Source organism: Heliconius melpomene, chromosome 3 (genome assembly GCF_056956725.1).
Source record: "Heliconius melpomene rosina isolate 202511_hmr_F chromosome 3, ASM5695672v1, whole genome shotgun sequence".
NCBI lineage: Eukaryota > Metazoa > Arthropoda > Insecta > Lepidoptera > Nymphalidae > Heliconius > Heliconius melpomene.
Window position 1 is genome coordinate 6230472 of NC_140391.1, and position 20048 is coordinate 6250519.

Below are 20048 nucleotides of genomic sequence, written 5' to 3' on the forward strand. Positions count from 1 at the left end.
AGACCAATTCGCTCTTAGCCGGTTTTTTTTGGCATAGAAATATAAAAAATGAATTTCAATTATTCTAAATAAGTGTACGCCTTAACAGTAACCTAATACGAGCTGCTGACATGCCATCCGTACATTTTAACGAGAGCGCGATTCTCAGCACCGATAGCGACAGCCTAATGAAAACCCCTTTGAATAATGCATTAATACCAGCGTTAAATCGTGAGTACTTACAATCGACGTAACGACTAGAAAATGTTCCGATGCAAATTTTAGTCAGTAGGCACCAACGGTTGGCTTCCGTAAACTTATTGCCAAATTAAACTATCTTTCAAGTAATTTCTTTGATTTTCTTAGATTAACTTTAGGTCTTAAACCGGCCAAGTTCTAAATTTGGAGAACACATTTACTTTACTTTTAATACACAATTGGTAAATATCGATAGTGATAGTGCCAGGTCTGCTGTGCCGCAACGTACGTCGTGTTCCACCTCACGTTACGACCCCCGCTCACCTTTTCTATTGAAATGTCAATGGCTTGGACCACTGACGAGACAATCGTAAAATACAATGTTAAGGTCACCATCATGACTTCTATAAACAACTCTTAACATGGGAAACGTGATGTCGTCGACGTCGTCTCATGCGAAACCTCTTAAAAGTGTGTCAAACTTTACTATCCAGTTGAAGAAAATACGTGTTAGCGGATTTTATGTTGCAGTTAAACCTTTTGTTTCCGTAGCTTTGATGTATATTGCTTACCTGCCTGCTGTACCTGCTGGAAAACTCAGCTATAAATCTAGAAACACTAAAACAAAACAATTTATAGCTATGAAAAGTAAATTTATTTTAGACTTCAGCAAAATAGGAGAATTATAGTTTACTTCAATTTATATATATGTATCTTACAAATCTTATATTTTATTGACATATATGCCTATATAATACAAAAATATAAATTTAAGATTGCAACTTTTTTGTAATTTCTAAAAGTTGTAGTCTTTAAGTGCAGCGGTCAAAGGGCAGGCAGGAGGAAAGATAAATAGTAGCCACACTGACACAATTGTTCCCGCGTTCCACATACAGAGGACAAGTTATGTGTAAATTGAGGTCGATACGCTTTATACTGCTTGGTAAACGTTGAATTAGCAGCTTTCAATATATTTTGTACATTCTTAACCCTGATATTTAATATATTTTAATATAATTTTAAGATCAATATGAGCATTTCTAAATTATACTACAGAGAAATGGACGAAAGACTTTTACGGCAGGTGTTAATTGTTTTAAAACATAGTCAAATAATGGAGACCAGCTATAATTAGATTTTTATGATATTTCCAAAAAAAAAAAAGAAATACAATTGATCAAAGAATTTATCAATGTTTAGTCATAGTTCATGACGTTAAAATTACAGATTGAAAAAAAAAACGTGATCGTTCAGCCTCCCAGAATAATTTATCACGGCAATTTGTATGTCAACAGGACACGAGGCAAACCATCGAGCGCCAACATAGCGGGGTTTTACTTTCTTGTAGTGGCCTTAAGAAACTAGTTAAGAGAAAGTAGGATTACCATCGTACCAGTATTTATCGTTATATAACTTTAAGCTGAACTCCCTAAGAAGATGGGTCACTAGCCTATTTGTCGTGATTTCATCAGAACGAACGTCCCAAAAATTTGTTAATAAAAGATGAAATAATACGTTAAACATGCTAAAGTTTCAAAATTATATCTTCGAAATATTCAATTAGGCCGGCCGTATCGTGCGTATCCCCAAGTTCACGTGCGTAGAAAACAGTCACTACCTCATAAATATTTATAGAAAACACAATACCTTCTTTGTACACTTCACATTCACTCAGAATTATAATGGCTGTCACAGTGGGATCCCGAACAAGAGCTGAAACGGCCCGCATTAGCGAGGATAAAAGATTCTCTTAAGTGTTTCACTTAGCAACTGACACGGCAAATATAACCAATAGTGGTCGCATAGAAGGAAGTTTCTTAGTGAAATCAGCAATGACAAAGTCAGACAGACACCATTCAAATATTTATGTTTGTGAGAATTTTCAACTGTCCGAATGCTAAACCGTCAATGGATATTTTTTTGTTAGAGTACTATTATTTTTTATTTTGTGGCTTTGAAAATGCGTAATCCGATATAGCGGAAGCTGTGGCAGATAATGGACAAAAATTTACATTTCCCGTTATAAATATTCAAAATTTATGTTGAAAATAATAACATCAGACATTTAAATTTCTTCTTGATGAATACATTTTTATATTTCTATATTTTTTTAAATTGGATTTTTTTTAACATACAGCGTTCATGGTGTTTAATATTAATAATGAAATTTATCGTAATAATAATAATAAATTCGTATTATATAAAACGTAACTGTTTCTATATTTTACGGAGTCGTTCCAAATTATGAAAACTGAGCGAAAAATGAAATAAAACAACATAAAATATAGTAAAAAAAGCTTTGGGTCACTTGCTGGCTTCGCAGTTAATTCAATAGCAGGAGTCTTGAATCAGATTTCACGGTTTGCGGCGGTGAAAACTAGCTGTACTCGACATTCTTATATTATTTTGTCACAATTTTATTATTTTTGTAATTAGGTTTGCGGAAATTATTATTTTTTATTTTTTTATTTTATAGAAAATAGATGTTCGTGTAACTAGCATATATAACTAGTTCACATTTAAAAAGGATATATGTACGTTGTACGTTTTAATTTAATTAAATTTAAATTATCAACAAAATTTCAAGCCCTAATATGTGAAGTGAAGCCCGGCTTCGATTAAGTATGAGCAAAAATTTATCCAACCTAATAGGACTAAAATGTGCTTAATGATAACTTTTAAAATAATATATTTGTATAAGTCGTTTCTAAACAAAAGTATATTTATATCACTATTGTTTAGGATCTATGAACATTTCTGTAGTCTTAAATACACAGCAGCGGTAGCTTGGTGTAAACTTTGAAGTTATTATGGTTGTCAACAAGTCATCGATAGAAACAATGATATCGAGCTAGTAGTTTGATAAGCTGGCGCCGCGTGGGGGCGACATCGGTATGAACGTGTTGATATATAGTTGATAAAATTTACGTCTTTCTAGTATAATATAATGTATTAACATAGTATAATGTGAAATGTCTTAACACTACACTATGTTCCCTCTGCTTACCCTGCTGTGTGCGGGAAACAGCGTGAAGCTCGTTATTAATATAGTAAACTATAATGTAAAAATCGAAACGTTCGCATAGCGTCTATTAACTTCTGACGGTAAAAATTTGTAGTCAATTTACTTAGGCGCGATGCTCCAAATGAGTCAATATTAACAGGTTAACGACCCCATCTGCCTTTAAGTTGCGTTCAAGGATAAAGGAAAAGTAGATCCTATCATTATATTTATGTAGAAGAAACATTATAAATAATGAAAATGTGTAAACAGTTCATTACTTCTGATAATTCCCAGATAAGGGGAAGCATCAGCGCTCAAGCACGCATGTTCTAGCTCGGCAGCCGCTATCTATAGCAAATTTACAGTCTAGATTAGACTACTCTAAAACATTGCTAACATCGGAAGAGCCGATGTGAGGCGTCTTCAGTAATGGCTTCTTAACGTAATGGCGATAAAAACACTTCCTCGTATTGCTCACGTGAGAATATTGACCGGCATCACGGTGACATTGACGGATGGGGTGCGGGCGGCATGACCGCGCTTACAACTACTAGTTTGTTTTCCTTGGTATAGTGTTAAGAAGACCTTCAAAGTACGAAATTCCCTCGACACTTACTTCAAGGGAGCATGTGCACCATAGTGTGGTATTTAAATTTAATTTATACTATAACAATATTTTTATATTTACAAGAAATTTATAATATTTTCAATATTTTAATAAAAATCTTTTAGAAATAAAATTTATTTGATAACATAAATTGCATATAGCGTAAAATACAGGTATTTATTGAGTTATAAATATGTTGATATTCATGGACAGATTATGATAACTTTGATAATACATCTTAAAATTAATTCATAAAAAAGGGATCTGTCACACATTTAAAATCGAAATAATAAATTTCTCGAAAAAAACATAGCCAAAGATTGTACGGTATATAACCCAAAGCTAGTTTTCTTCAGAATACCAAATAATGTTGGCCCTAGAATTGTTTGACCTTTCTAAAACTTCTTAATTCAGATGTCGTACGGAATGAGCCGTTGGACCGAAACAGTTACATGTAAATGAGACATTTCTTTTCTCACAAAAGATCTGCATATTAAACAATCTTAATGTTAATTTCGACATATTAGTAAACTGTAATTTGGCGGAAAGTGGGGAACGAACAGGAACAGTGTCTACTAGGTTCCCAAGTACTATGCTATGAACGGGATACTGTGTGCAGCTAAAAGAAATAGTAAATCTATGTTATGTTTTACTATATATTAATTAATGTTTTATTGTGCTTAGTAACGTTTTCATTAACAGTTTCTTTTATTCTTCAGGATTTACGGCAGTGATTCGCGGCTAACGTTTCTAGAGCTTAAGGTCAGTAAACTCATTTTTATCATTTCGGAATTTAAAAATACAAATAAAGATTCTATATATATTTTCTTTAGATCTTTTTTGTTATTAAGTAATTCTCTTCATTTGATTTTTAGGTCAAATAAAATTATATAATATAAAATACCAAAAAAATATTAAAACTATTACGAATATATCAGTTATGTTGGTTCTGTACGGTAAATTGCTCCAATAACAAAAAAGTAGTGTCAAATTATCTTAAATGACTCAAACGAATAATGACCTTAAAGTCAGCGATGTGTAAACATAAGAGACAGATACAGTTAGATTTTCTGGTAGTGCGTGCGTAGTGACTCGCAACTCCCAAAATCCACGCTACATAACATGATTAATGATGTACTTCCTATTGTAATACCAAAATACTTATTTTTTTGTTTAACAGAGGAAGACAAACAAACGGGACCTGTAAAAAAGCTTAACAAATAAAATTATTAAATTTAGAAAAAATAAATCATTCAAATTATCATTAGATAATGTTAGATTAGTTTTAATTTTAAAGTTTCGATATCTTCAGCTGTAAACAATAAGAGTTCTGAGTAGCTTTTCCATCCAGAAAAATATGATATATATAGTCTTCTTTCGTGAAATAGAATTGTGTCTACTATTTTGTGTAAGTGTTTATAAGTGACAGTATTAAAAAGTAATAACAGTTATAATTCTCATGTGAATACAAAAAAATATCAAGTTGCACCAAATTGTTAAGTATTCACTGAGGTACATTCTTAAACTGTAATACAAGAACCGTAAATATAAGGGCCTTCCAGGAATCAACAGATTGCTAAATACCAAGAGAATGCAAACTTCAGTTCTTTGCACTTTTATAAGGAAATAAAAAAAAATTGTCTCTTCTTCTATCACTGTTCAATAATGTTGCCACTAGTAATTAAAAAGATACTCTCATTGTATACTTAAACTTATTTACTTAGAGTTAAAAAAGCAACCCTTCACGCTTTAACGTGAGAGAGTATAGTCACTCTGTCACGTCATTGTCACACGTCACTGAAATGTCATTTATTTAAACGTTATCGACAGAATCTGCTAGTTTTATAAATATTTAACAGAGAAGACTTCAAATTTTTTATAAGGTTAATAAATAATATAAAACAAATCATTTTACAAATTGGCAACTTTAATAGTTAATTTTTTTAAATAAAAACGTAAAACTTTAACCTATTGGTATCAATTGTGAAAAATAAATTTGCATACGCGCATCTAGATCTATTTATCATGTATAGCTGCAGTATTGTTGCATAATGAATAAGTATAATACGGAAATGAGCAATAAGATAAGATAGCAATGGGGCTTCGGGCAAAGGATCAATAAGATATTTCTCGTTATATAAACAGGTGTGCACAGATGAGGATCTAGATGGTTTATCCATGGAGGTATCGAGATTGCCAGTGCATTCGATCACTCAATATATTGTTTCCTGATTGCTTTGAACTGATCAAGGAACGATTTTCATCTAAATAGAATTTATGTTAATTTAGCAACCGTTAAGAATAGATATACACAGTAATACAGGAAACGTCTGAACATTGTAGGCCCTGAGGTGTAAAACATGTGAGAAGCAATCTCTGTGTAAGTCACAGTAAATGCAAAGGTAAACCGACAATGCTATTTATTACACCTTTTTATTCCATATACATTTGCATTGGAAACGCGCGTATGTAATCATTTAATCATTACCAATATACAGTCACGTTGGAGTTATAACGATGTTTTATTATAAACTTATGATTGTAGAATTTTAATAATTAAGAATGTTCGAAAAATATATAAATACAAATAATATAAATTCGTATAAATGTACAAATTTAAATTTATTCCATTATTCTAAAAGTGTAGTAAAATGATAGAAGCTTCGCAATAGATTACTTGAAAGTGTCGTATGTAAGTGATTACCTTGGTTTGTGAAACTTAATGCTCTATGTAATTATTTAATGCTATCAAAAGTTTCATTTACGTTAAACATAAAAACATTCTAACTAATTAGAGAATATTTTTAATTATGTAAAAAAAAAGCTTCTAGTTAGCTTTAATGAAATATGTAAATTATAATAACATATTTAGGCCTGACGTTTTTGACGATTCAGAAACAAGCATGCGACTGTACGCGCGACAGGTTGTGGGTTCGATTCCCACTGAAGGACATTAAATATTTAAAAAATAATATTTTTTCGCTCTGGTAACGAGGCAAAGCGCGGCGTTGAGTCCCGCTACTGCCTTCAGGGTCTGGCGGAACGGAGTGTCTGTCTACCCTGCCAAGTTGCGTGGATACAGTGTGAAGCTTAAAAAAAATAATGTAAACCAATTACAAGTGTCTGACTAACTCATGGTAATTAAAACGGTCAGTAAGCTTAGCGGCTATAATGTTGTGTAAATTATATTAACGGACATAAGAAAAATTTATGTCGACAGCTGCGAATAAAATCTTGTAATTCTTGACGTGCTACGCATACCTACGAACCAACATTTTTCAAAATAACGATAATAATGTAAAAAAAATGTTCATTTTACATAAGCTTTTTAATGAGAAGAGTAAGCACTTAAGTTTCAAAAGCAACTATTGTATTTGATATGAATATAATAGATATAAATATTTCTTATATTTATAGAAAAGAGAAGTTTGGGGAGCTATGACCATTGCATATATAAAACACATAATAATGCACCTACAATAACACCCCCATACACACTTCGATCCGAAAGAGATAGCCCCCCCGAGTAACAACGAACAAGGTGTCATTGTCAACCGTCCATCCAATGTTATCGTTGAGCGACATCTGAGCGAGGTCGGTTTTTATACGCGTGCGTTGGTACGGTGGGCGTTAATGGTGTCCGTCCCAACGGGATTCGCGCGCCGGCATCGTTTCGCGTCTCACCGTGCGGCCGCAATACATCGCTCCACTTAAAATACGTGCGAGCCTGTTCCGGTAAACTATCGTGACACTAAGACACTAAAAAAACTTTAAAATTCTGAATATAACGTAATCGATTGACACTAAAAATACGTGTTAGTGGGTAAAAGTGTTTTGCATTTTTATTCGCGTTTTGCATATTTAAAAATCAATGGTTATGGTTATTAATGGTATTAAAGTGAAGTGAAGTGAATGAAGTGACCACCGGAAATTGTTACCTACTTTGAACGTACAATATCACCACATCACGATGATTCGCGATATGATGTGCTCAAAAACAAGCCGAGCTCTCGCTATTGTCGATAACGGTAGACGTCAGATGACCCGACGCTAATTAATATGCGTGTAGCCTTTCAATATAAACACTTTCGATGCCTCACTTATACGTACATATCTATTTACATATCTATTAAGGTGTTTCTTTTGCTAATTATACATATATTATTTATTTATTTAGTCTTTATACATACCTGTGTATTTTAACAGTAGGTATTTATTAATAAATTATATTTAGTATTGATACGAAAGTATGGTACAGGAAAAGGTAAAAGTTAAATGATTTTTTGTCAATTTTATCAATTTTTGTGGTGCGATATACATACTTTTACTACCGGGACTCTAGGAATCGCTAAAGAGCTTCTTTCTTTCTTTTAAATATTTTATAGGAATTTGCAGTTGTAAGCGAGCATATGAAATTTTCAATAATTACGATTACACACTGGAAAGTCATAGACAAATCCATTGTCAACAAACAGTATAACTTAAATATTATCGATTATGTTTTCACATGAAGCCGGAAGAATACCACCGTTATGGCATTAGCGTTTTTTGCACGCGTCATCCATAGGGCAGGGGAACGTCGCCGCTCCCGTATGCAGGAAACCAATCAATTACATATTAGCGTAATGCGACCAAGATGACCCAGCGTAGAACTAAGCATTTGCGTAGCGCCTGCAAAACCTTCTATTGACAAGTTTTAACTAACGGGTAGCGTAGGAGACAATGAACCCGTGATTATAGTTTATTGCTTTTTAGAATTTATGCTTATGTGTTTTCAAAAGGCCTCCATGGGTATAACTCGCGAAACAAACGGCTCATAAAACACAGTTGGCCAGTAAGATAAATTTGAATGGCGTGGAATTTTAACATTACAAAAGGCGAAATAGGTCGGTCGTAAAGTAAATTTTAATTACAAATATATAGGAATATCATGTCGGATTCCATAGAGTCAGGGAACAATAGCAGCGTGTTTGGGAGGCGGAGGAGGTTCCGTGTTTGCCGGCGGCTGGGTGCTATTGCCGCCCCGTTCCAATCGTAATGTTAAGAAATCTCTTTGTAACTTAAAAAAATTTTTTTTTGATGAAATAAAATTTTATACAATAAAAGTATGTATATACAATTTAATTGATATTTAATATGGGTGTGTGTTAAATACGTCGTATATTTTTTATTTCATTTTAATATTTTTTTATTTCAAAATACAGTAAAGAATTTTGGCTTTAAATTTTAAATAAGAACTTATTCTAATAGCGATGTAAAAGTAAACGTATGCAGCAGTTGTGTCAAATAGTTCATACTTTTTAAGCGACGCGTTCACATGATTAAATAAATAATATAAGTTGGTGTGGAGCGTGAGGTTCATGGGTACTTTGGATGATTACTTGTTCGATAATGAGTTTAGAGGTCCGTTATACTAGACCGGTCGTATGCGTACCGTACTCAGGGGGAATTTACTTGTACCAATTAGTGACTACCGACATATCTTATGTAATTTCGTGTAGTCATACCAGAACGCCGTACTCTAGCAGTGAAATAGACATTTCACTTTATTTTAATTAAAATAACATTAGACGGCCTTACGGCGCAGACGCCACATGCTTGACTGATTGTTGTGGGTTCAAATGCCCTGGACGTCCGCAAGAGTTGAATGCACCTAGTGTTAAGACACTCCGTTTCCCACTTTCCGCCAAATTCTCGAGGCATTTGCTTTGTCGTATCTTGATTTTTAGGAAAAAGTATTTCATAAATTACGAATCAATTCAAAAATGGTACAAGAACAATGTGAAATTTCTGCGGTATGATGGTGGATGTGGGAGATTGAACTAAACCTATAAATTGAATCTATCGCGTAAAAGTTTCCATCGTTATTGCAGGCGGTGGAACTTTCGTGGTTATAGAATAAGATAGATTTCCCATTAGATATTTGACTTTTACATTGCAATAAGATTTCCTTTGTTGTTAATAAATAATTTAATGCGTATATAATTTTGTTTATACTGTTATAATCAAGCAAAATTTTCGTTTTTTTTCAAGCAGTTTACATTTCTAATTTCAACTTTTTCGATCTAGATAATAAAAAAATAATTGATTAATTAAATTTTATGCATTTTGTATATTTCGGCAAGCCTGTTTTCAATGTTAACCGGCACGGGTTAGCGTTAACTCGTGCGCGACATCGTCACACCTACCGTTACTGCACCACTTTCTGGACAGTTATTCTTATAAGTGTTCATATAACGACAAACCTTTACAGCGGCCATATTCCCACAGATATTTTCTTATATCCTTATAAATAGGAATATATCGATCGTAATCTTAACAAGACGCGGAAGGTCGTTAAGCCATCGTTAGCGCCGTCCCCTTTGCGGTTAAGTAATACAGGTGTAAGTAGTGCACCCGTCGGCACTTGTGACGGAGTGATGATGGATGAGGAAATAAACGAGTGATATTATCTAGTTAGAGGAGTCTGTATAAAGATTGTTGTCTAAAGATTGCTACTATATGAGCCGTGTGTGTGGACGTCACCTGGGGCGGTCGTGACTGAGGTGCGCGTGCGCAGTTGTTATGAGCTCCCATTAGAGGTCGCCGTGTCTGCACTTTGCTGGCGTGATATTGTTTTGTATTATTTCATATATTAGTCAATATTGCAGGTCGTATTGTAAAATATAATTTAAAGTTGCAGAGATGGACCTTTTGTTATTATTAGGTACTCAATTGAAGTAACGTAAACATATCTATTACGTCTTCTACTTACGTCGGCTTATTGCCTGGTTCTGCCTTTCGGTTTAACCTATTCCACTTTCAATACAGTCTTCAACATCCTCAATGGTCCTGCATCACGATATCGTCTCCTGCATTTCCTTGTACATACGATATCTTAATATATTTATTACTCCTGCACTTCAGCAGGATATTAGAACAGACGTAGGTAGCGATGTTTTAAATAACCAGACAAAATAGTCTAAAGGACCCATATATTTATGAAAAGCCGCATTCAATGTTTATTGTTGTTATTTACAAGAAGTCACGAAACTTTATCGTACCGGATTTTTTTTTAATAGAGTTGCACGACTGTGTCGAACGTGGGTCACTGTTTCAAAAGAATTCGTGACAGCTGTCACGTGACACTGTCGGTGCATCCCTACCCCGAATCAATTACGGTTTTATAAATGCTTTATTACACATTGGGGTCACTAGTGAAGCGATTTTATCGATATGGACCTAAGTCATAAATTGATTCAAGCACAAATTATCGTATCAATTTTTTATGTTTCTTATTCTATATTGAAAGTCATCCAATTATTCTTCCGGTTTTATATATAAAAATCGATACAGATGAGGTCAGATCGATACAGATGTTTGCGATTCAAAGCTCGACCCGGTTCGTAGGTCATTAAACTTATGTAAACAATCACAGTCGTACACACATACATCATGTGAGTGGTGGGCATCGTATAGTGGGAAGTGGAGTGCGCGTTTCGACCTCCGCGAACGCAATAATTGAGCATAGAAATCAAATTACAGATGATTGACGATGCCGTTATGGCACGACTGTAGCCGCAAATGCGACCGACAAGCGGGCGGACCGTGTCATTTACATTATAGGATTTTGACAGTGTACAATTTAAAATATATATATATTATTACTCAAATAATCACTACAAATTCTGTTACAAAAAAAAACATCCATATTACTTAAATTGAACTTTCACATACAAGTTTTAACTATATCTAATGTTTTCAATAAACCATTGGCTATTATTAGTGTACCGATTACAGAAAATGTATGAGCGGGCCCGAGGCACCGGCGAGTCAATTTAATAATAAATAAGCATTCATTGCTTTATTTCATCCAAAGTGAACAGTGCTAAAGCTAATTCATAAACAAAGGTATTTCAATGGTCTTATATACCCTTAGGTGGTGCGGCGTGCGATGTCAATCAAAATAATTGTTCTACTGTTGTTTTGATGTCCGTTTCATTCAAAGGCACCGCCGCCTGTGGCTCCGTCTTATGGATTTCACACGATGATGTAGAAGTTAAGAGCAACACGTGTTTAATTTTATTTAATATCGATTTTACTTAGATTTGTTATAATATTCAAGTGAAATCAACCAAGCTAGACTGTAGTTATTGGACGTTAGCTCGTCGTTTGAAAATTATGCTATAGGTATAGTGATAGTGTATAGTAAAGCGGGAAAAGTTATTAATGGAAGGCCATAACAAAAAAGAAAGCGCTTTAAGACGGATTCTGTGCACCGAAAACCTACATCTCGTATTGTTTGCAACGGATTTCGGAATCAACTCAACGGTAGAGTTAAGATTTTCGTTTTCCTAAAAGGATATGCTAAACTATAAATTAACATTTACCGTTTCTATATTTCCTTTTAAATTTTTGATAGTTTATGCAGTTTGTAACTATCAAAGATAAATATATAATAGTAAAATCATTACTATTGTATATAGTTTTATTTGAAAAAACATATATAAAGCTTATAAAAGATAATTACAAAGTATATAACGAACGGTCGATGTTTAACACTGCGTAAAAGATAATTATAAGTGATTACTTTAATTGCAATTATAACTAGAAAAATAACATTTTTATTAAAATGAAAGCACAATTTATACGTTTAATTTATAATAAATATTGCTATTTTGCTAGACGGAAAACATTAACTCTCGAATGCAAATTTGTGAAGCGACTGAATGTCTAACCCACTGACCCTAGGCAAGGAGTGTCAGGGAAAGCTCATTGTATTTTATGCTATTAATTAATTTGCATAGTCAAGAATTGTGGATATCGAATAATATTTGATATGGACATTTATAGAAATGTATCCATATAAGAATATAATCATATTGGATAAGTTTTATTATTTCAAGATTTTTATTTCAATTTATTTAAATGTTCCTTGTTAAGACCCGTCGTCGCGCAGGGGCTGAAGTGTATGACCGTAAACGCAACTGGTTGTGGGTTCTTCGCTTTGTTACTTATTACACAATTCGGAGGAAAATGGGGTACGGAGTGTTTTAACACTAGGTTTCCTCTACCGATCATGCTGTGTGCGGGCATCAGCGTGAAGCTGATTTATTTGATTTATGTCCCTTGTATAAAATCAGTTTGTTTTAACAAGCAGACAAAGAGTGACACGTTGACGCCTGAGATACTATCGCCACCTTGTAATACCAATGGCTACAATAGCCTCAAGTCAACTCATAAGGAGATTTCCGCGCCCCATTAGAGACTAACACAACAAATTACAATTTCATTCAATGTAAATGCAAGAAGTGCACTTGTAATTCTTGTCAATGTTATTGCTTGGATTTAGATAGGACTAATACATTTAATAATATGGTTTATTATATACATGGTCACTTTAATAAAATATTGCGGAGAAACGATGAAGAAATTTGTCAATTATGGGTTTATACACAGAAAGAGTGCATAATGCTAACATTTTTTTAATATAATGGATAAAAAATACATAAATATAACGTAGCATGTTATATATATGACAATACACACTTTTGTATAAAATACTATGGCAATTTAAAAGCTGCTTAAATATAAGTTACAAATACGATACGATCATAATTATTATATTAAATTTATTGCTTTTAACTATATACTTCTAACTGATCTTATTTTTTATGACTTGTATTTACAAATAAAGAAATAAATGAGGAAATATGACATTAAAAGAATGCTATCAGGATCTAGGTATAAGAAATCAAAGGCGCTATCCATAGTGTGCCAACCGGTACAACTATGGTGAAACGTAAATAGCAGGTTGAAGGCATCCGGCTCATTGAATGCGCTGACCCCATCTGATCGCCGCTCGAGGCTAGTTGGGCACATTTGCAACAAGTGATATTAAACATGAGAAAACAATACTTCTATTAATAAATATCTATAATATTGAAGCTACAATTGAGACATATCTTAAATAATAATATAAAAAGTAAGATAGTAAAGTAAATATCTACCAGTTGAATTAGCAAAAATAAAAGACAGGCATAAATATTTAAGAGTTAATTAAATTATTTTATTAAATTATTTTATGTATAAATTTTTTAGGCCTATGTCCAGCAGTGGACAAAAAATGGCTGTTGATGATGATGATGAGGATGATAAAAACTTACATTTTTGGAGCATGTGCGTTGTGAACGTTGTCTTGGACCTATTAAATATAGAGTATATGATGCCTTGACGAAAAGATATTAAGATTTTCATTATTAACAATGTTATTATTAATAAAACATGATCATCAATATATTTTGTCGTTTTTTCACGGTAAGAATAATAATTAATTTGAATACTCTATTTTTATAAGAATATGTAGTAAATAATAAGAAATATAACAAGCATTTATGAAAAACCAAGAAAAGTTTCAAAGGTTTTTTTTGGAATACAAAATTATATTAAAGAAACCAGTAAATCTATTTTTAGAATGAGTATTAAATAAGCTGTGTTAGAGGCGATACAATAGCAGTTATTGCAGCAAAAAGAAATTTAAGTGTTGGATGGACGTCGTTCAATACTAACAATATACAATTTATTTGTCGGCGTCAGCTTATATATTTTTAAAATAAAATTGGTATAAGTTATACCGTTGACTACGAAGTGGAAGTGGACAACGATGAGACAAGGACCGTTACGAACATTGTATACGAAACGTGAGCGTAACGTAATGCTGCTACCATCTACCAGTATATTGTTGGCAATATCGATAAAAAACTATTTAGAAGCTAATATGGTTTGAATGTTGATCGTTCTTCTAAATAGAAGTCATGGGGTTATTGCTCTTAGAATGTGAACTAATATCACAAACAATTAAGATTTATAGTTCTGAATTGTAGTCAAATATTATCTTCTTCATTAACTTCTTTCTATAGATATTAATTGACAGAATAATGTTTTCTGGGATTAGAAATAAACTCATCCTATAATATTCAATAAATGCTAATTCGTAATGAAACTTCTTATCACGATTATTTTCATAATTTGGTTTATAATGATGAAGTCAAGTTTATAATTTAAGTCGTTACAAAGTTAACGCCCTAGCATAATGACCTAAAGCATTTATATTCTTTCGTGAGAATAAAATTTCAATATTTTAATCGACCACTAGAGTTTTATTAGGTAATAAAATATAATGGTTAAAAGAGATTTCTTAAAAAAATGTTGTTCTATTTGTTTCAGATAAATAATGTTGCCCCGACCTTTATCCCAAGCCACGATGCGAATAATACTAAGTGTCATAATAATGGCGTATGCCGTAGAAGCGGCTAAAAAATTTGAAGGAACCCTAAGATCAGCAGCAGAAGCTCCTCCTCAAGATAATTTGGCAGTAGAATCTGCGTCAGGTGAGCCTGCTGTTGTGGCTGCTCCCGAAGAATATACAAATCCCGGAGCTCCACTACCTTCAAAATCTGTTCCCGAAGATCAAGATGAGCCAGTGTCAGCACCTGAAACAGCTGCAGAAGGCATACCACCATCAGCTCCTAGTGGAATATCAGCTCCGTCTGCTCCAGCAAATTCTCTTGAAGAATGTGATCCAGAAAAAATCGGATTTGAACTTGTCACAGGGTAAGCCTTTGTTACTTTCATAGTAATTAGCAAGTTAATAATTCAATAAGTCAGTAATGCAGAAAAAGAGCATTTTATTTATATGCAGAATCTTTGGAAATCGAAAATAACAACACCACATTTAGAGATTTTAGAACTTGTCGTTGACTTTATAAATTATTTTTTTACTAAAGCACAATGCTTATCTATTTATTAGGTACGTATTTTCGGCACCTTCACACATTCTGGACGACATTCCTGGCACGCTAATGCTCACCGATTGCCTCGAGCAATGCCAAGCCAACGATACCTGCCGCGCGGTTAACTACGAGACGGGATTATGCGTACTTTTTAGTTCTGACGCCGACCAGTTACCAGGTGGGTTTTATCAAGTCACTTTTGAAGTGTGCATCTGTATTTTCAATATAATATAAATATTTAACCAGTTTTGGATGTTCATTACGATATTCATGTTTTGTAGGAGCGCTGACCAAATCTCAATTCCCGGTGTTCACGATTTACGCTCAAAAGTCTTGTTTGGGAGTGAAACCGTGTGAACGTGCATGGTGCTTCGACCGCGTTCGCGGATACAACCTTAAAGGATTCGGTAAAAGGACCCATAGCGTGGAATCAAGACAGATGTGCCTTGACCTTTGTCTCGGAGAAAATGAATTTGTTTGCAGGTAAGCTATTTTCTATTTAAAATTAAATTAAATATATTATATTTTCTAATCAAGCAAGCTTCGGCTTGTGAAGAACGTCATAAATACTATACAGCTTTTGTTAAATGAAATTGCATTTATTTTCGAATGTCCAACAGCAAACATTGAATAAACATTGAATAGGAATTCAAATTGGTTAGTAAGAATTTATTTCCACACCACAATAGAAGGAAGTGGTAAGATCTCATTGAAATGGTGTCCGTTTATTGTGGAGAATGCAGTTGCAATGTATAGAAAAGGTCATAACATCTTCATTCGTATACTGTTATTTGTTTATTTCACCGATAAGGAAGCAAGAGATATCAAGATTGTTAGAATTAATATTATACGCTATGTTGAATATAATTCTGATTCACTTCAGAGTGTAATAAACCGGTGACTTTACTTGGCATTATCTTGCTTAACTGCTTTAGATTTGCTATCTTATATATTTGATCTCGGTATTAGATAACTTTAGTGCTTTGGTATTAGTGGTACGCGACAATTAGTATATCTGCCGCTCGAATAGATGTATAAACAAATACTAAAAACTTAAATTGAGCACTTTTTATAATAAAATATTAAGTTATTTTTATACGACTAAAATTAAATTTATTATCTAACTTTTAAAGTTATTCTTGATAATAAAAAAAATACATCGAACTAACAGGATAGGGTTAAAAATAACACTATAGTTGTGAATGTATTACATTAAAAAGGTTATCTTTTGAAATAAGAAATAATATATCAAGTAAAACACGATGTATAAAAACTTAAGCTTTTTCTAGGTTTCAGACTTAATAGGACTTTTTAATACGTTTTTGCTGTATTCTCTATATGGTAGCGTTCCATCAAGATAAACGTTTAGACTTTTTATTTAATTCTTAGTAAGACACAGTAATGGCGTATAATACTTTTAAGTAAAACTTTTATTTTCTGTTAAAGGAATAATTTATGTTTTCGCAATAAAATTAATGTTTTACTGTAACCCAATCTGGATGCAGTTAGAATCATATAAAATCGAATTATGATTTAAAGATTTCATTGATTTGAATACAATGTATAATTTAGATTTTCTGATTTTTTCTACTCAAATAAACATAAGTTCATGACATGCTATTAAACGCCAATTACATAATTTATACAAAACACGTTTAAGCTTCATAGATACGAAAAATAGTAGACCAAGTAGCACGTTTTTAATTTTGTAAAACTATTATTTAAATTGCAAGAAGAAACATAAATTCAGTTTTTTTACAAATAATTAACAAAACAAACCCAATTATATTATCATATTTATTAATTGGCCCAATTTTTCGCATAAACTTTGGGACGATAGTTTAATTTACATTTTACGATGAAATTCTGACACACGAAGCTTATGATAACCATTTTATTGATGAAGCCAATTAAAATTTGCCACGATACACAAATACTTCACAGTAGAGCAAAGTTCGAAAGCCAGAAAGGTAGCGGTTCACAAATCGCATCTTCATTGAAGCTAGCACAGACTTTCCTTGGGCGTCGCAAATCGCGATCTCAAGCAGTCACGACATTTGGCAAATATTCCACATAGCCTTGGCGATGCGCGGTGTGGGAGCGGGCTGCCCTATCGCTTCCTACTTTCACGATACAATAACCGATAAGGCACACATTGCTCTTCGGGGCCCATTGAATGTCGCTGGCTGTAGGAGAAATTTATCCTTAAATGTCACCATCGTGTTTTAGTGTACGGACTTAGGGATTATGAACTTAGAGCGACTATTATTCCTTTAATAAACGTTATGCAATATTAATTATTATTATTATTGTATCTTTGCAACTGAATAGTTCTGAATTTTTACCCGACTATACACAATGGTGGTTTAATATTGTACTAATAGAGACAATTAACTATAATCTGTCTAATGTACCTAGTTAGGATGCTGTACGATAAAATTAATTGTAATTAGAACTAGATTTAGCTTAAATCTTATAATAAACGTATAATCAACAATATGGTAGTATAAGTGCGATTACAGCTATAGTGGCACAGTGGCGCTAGAGTTTGACTGTAAGTACGACGGTTGTGGTTTGGACTCGTGAGAACGTGAGATTCGTACGAACGTATTATTACTTATTAATATTTTCATCTCTTCTCTCTGGGATCAAGGCAAAGCGCGGCGTAGAGTTCTGCAATGCCTCAAAAATTGGCGGAAAGTGAAGAACAGAGTGTCTTTCTATTAGATTCTCTGCCTACACTGCTATATGAAACAAAAGTACTAAATCTTAAACCATATCTAACATTTACTAAATGTATTTCAAAATTCATATCTTCTGACGTACAATATATTCTATTGTTATTTAATACATAGAACACACTAAATTACCACATCTCCCTGGACATAAGTTAAAAGCCGCACCCATAAACAAGAAAGCTTAGGGTCATCTGATCGGAGCCGATAGTATATCAATAGAAAATATTGACCGAGATGAACAAAGATAATACTGTCTTTACACGGGTGGTCACTATAAAGTAATAAAGGGCTCGGGGTCAAACTTACATAACAAATGTCTGATACGGACCAGTAATAAAACGGCTCCATACATAACCTTTGCTTTCCTTTTTACTTTGCGAGCAATGGAATTTATACTAGAATTTATTCCTCTACGAATCTTTAACAATGTAAAGGTAAAGTCTACATAATTATAGTCTCCAGTGGATTTATTTTAAAGAATATAAATAAAGTGAAATGGTCACATGGAGTAATTTAAATAAATATTTAGTCGCAATCTTCAGCTTTGCGTTAATCTACAATAAACCACGCAATCCATTTTTAATGAGGACCTTAACGTTTAATCTTAAAAGAGCAAGGCCACTTATCACTGAGGCATATCTTGAGAAAGTTCACACAAGTTAAATAAACCCGCCGCAGCTATTAAAATGTGCACACATTGTTGCAGATCGGCGAACTATAACAATAAAACGGGTGAATGCGTTCTGTCGAACATGGACCGTATCACATTGGCTGGTACTAGTTCTTTCCAGCCAAATGAAGGTAAAATAGTCATATATTTTTTTATAAATCATTATTTAATGAAAAAATCATTATTGAATGAAACATGCTTTAGTATAATATTTTTTATTCACAATCATTAAATTTCGTTCAGATACCGACTATCTGGAGAACAATTGTGTGGAAGAGCCAACCAAGTTATGTGAGTTTAAGAAAATGAGCGGCAGAATTCTAAAGACTGTTGATTCTGTATATCAGGATGTCCAAACAGTAGAAGAGTGCAGAGAGTTATGTCTCAATTCACCTTTCCGCTGCCATTCCTACGATCATGGAGATACTGGTGATCACGTTTGTCGTTTGTCTCATCATTCGAAAGCTACCCTCGCAGATATACAGGTACACATTTAAAAATTACTTGGAAATTTATGTATTATGAAGAATCGACATGTTTTTTCTATTATTTTAGTTACTTTTATTTACAAATTCAATAAGAGTCCGTTTCAATGAAATTTCTCTTTGATAATTTTTTTTTAATTTTTAGAGTTTTACGTTGTATTGCTAATACTGATTATTAACTGATAACAGTAATTTAGGGATATAAATAACGGAATCTTAAACTAAATTCCTTAGCCTTACTTTTAATACCATTTAGTAAATTTTAAACATTTTTTTTATTAGGATCCTTATTTGGAAGTACCCGAAGCGGCAACTTACGAATTGTCCTCGTGTTACAATGTATCTATCGACTGTCGCGCAGGCGACATGGTAGCTCGTATTCAAACTTCCAAATTATTTGATGGTAAAATATATGCAAAGGGTAGCCCTAACTCCTGTGTGGTAGATGTAAAACAAAGTTTGGAATTCGAATTGCATATGGGTTATAATAACATTGAATGCAACGTAAAACAAAACGGTCTTGGCAGGTAATACATTTATTAATTTTAACAGTATTTATTTTATTTTATTTTATGTATGTATTTTTTAATAATTAT

General features: G+C 33.1%; 2 protein-coding genes across 8 annotated transcripts in view; one reads left to right on the forward strand and one right to left on the reverse strand.

Annotated features, from left to right (window-relative positions):
• Atg16 (Autophagy-related 16) overlaps positions 1 to 20048 on the reverse strand; it is a 113754-nt gene that overhangs the window by 76214 nt on the left and 17492 nt on the right. The window lies entirely within an intron of this gene.
• LOC146539975 (uncharacterized) overlaps positions 1 to 20048 on the forward strand; it is a 30896-nt gene that overhangs the window by 8854 nt on the left and 1994 nt on the right. The window contains exons 2-8 of one of the 2 annotated variants that reach the window (XM_085207990.1): positions 4508 to 4550; positions 14994 to 15380; positions 15577 to 15737; positions 15841 to 16042; positions 19004 to 19098; positions 19211 to 19452; positions 19735 to 19979. In XM_085207990.1, coding sequence (XP_085064116.1) covers positions 15001 to 15380; positions 15577 to 15737; positions 15841 to 16042; positions 19004 to 19098; positions 19211 to 19452; positions 19735 to 19979 — 1325 coding nt within the window. In that variant the 5' untranslated portion in view covers positions 4508 to 4550; positions 14994 to 15000. The remainder of the gene's footprint in view (positions 1 to 4507; positions 4551 to 14993; positions 15381 to 15576; positions 15738 to 15840; positions 16043 to 19003; positions 19099 to 19210; positions 19453 to 19734; positions 19980 to 20048) is intronic. The other variant, XM_085207991.1, reaches the window with a different exon arrangement.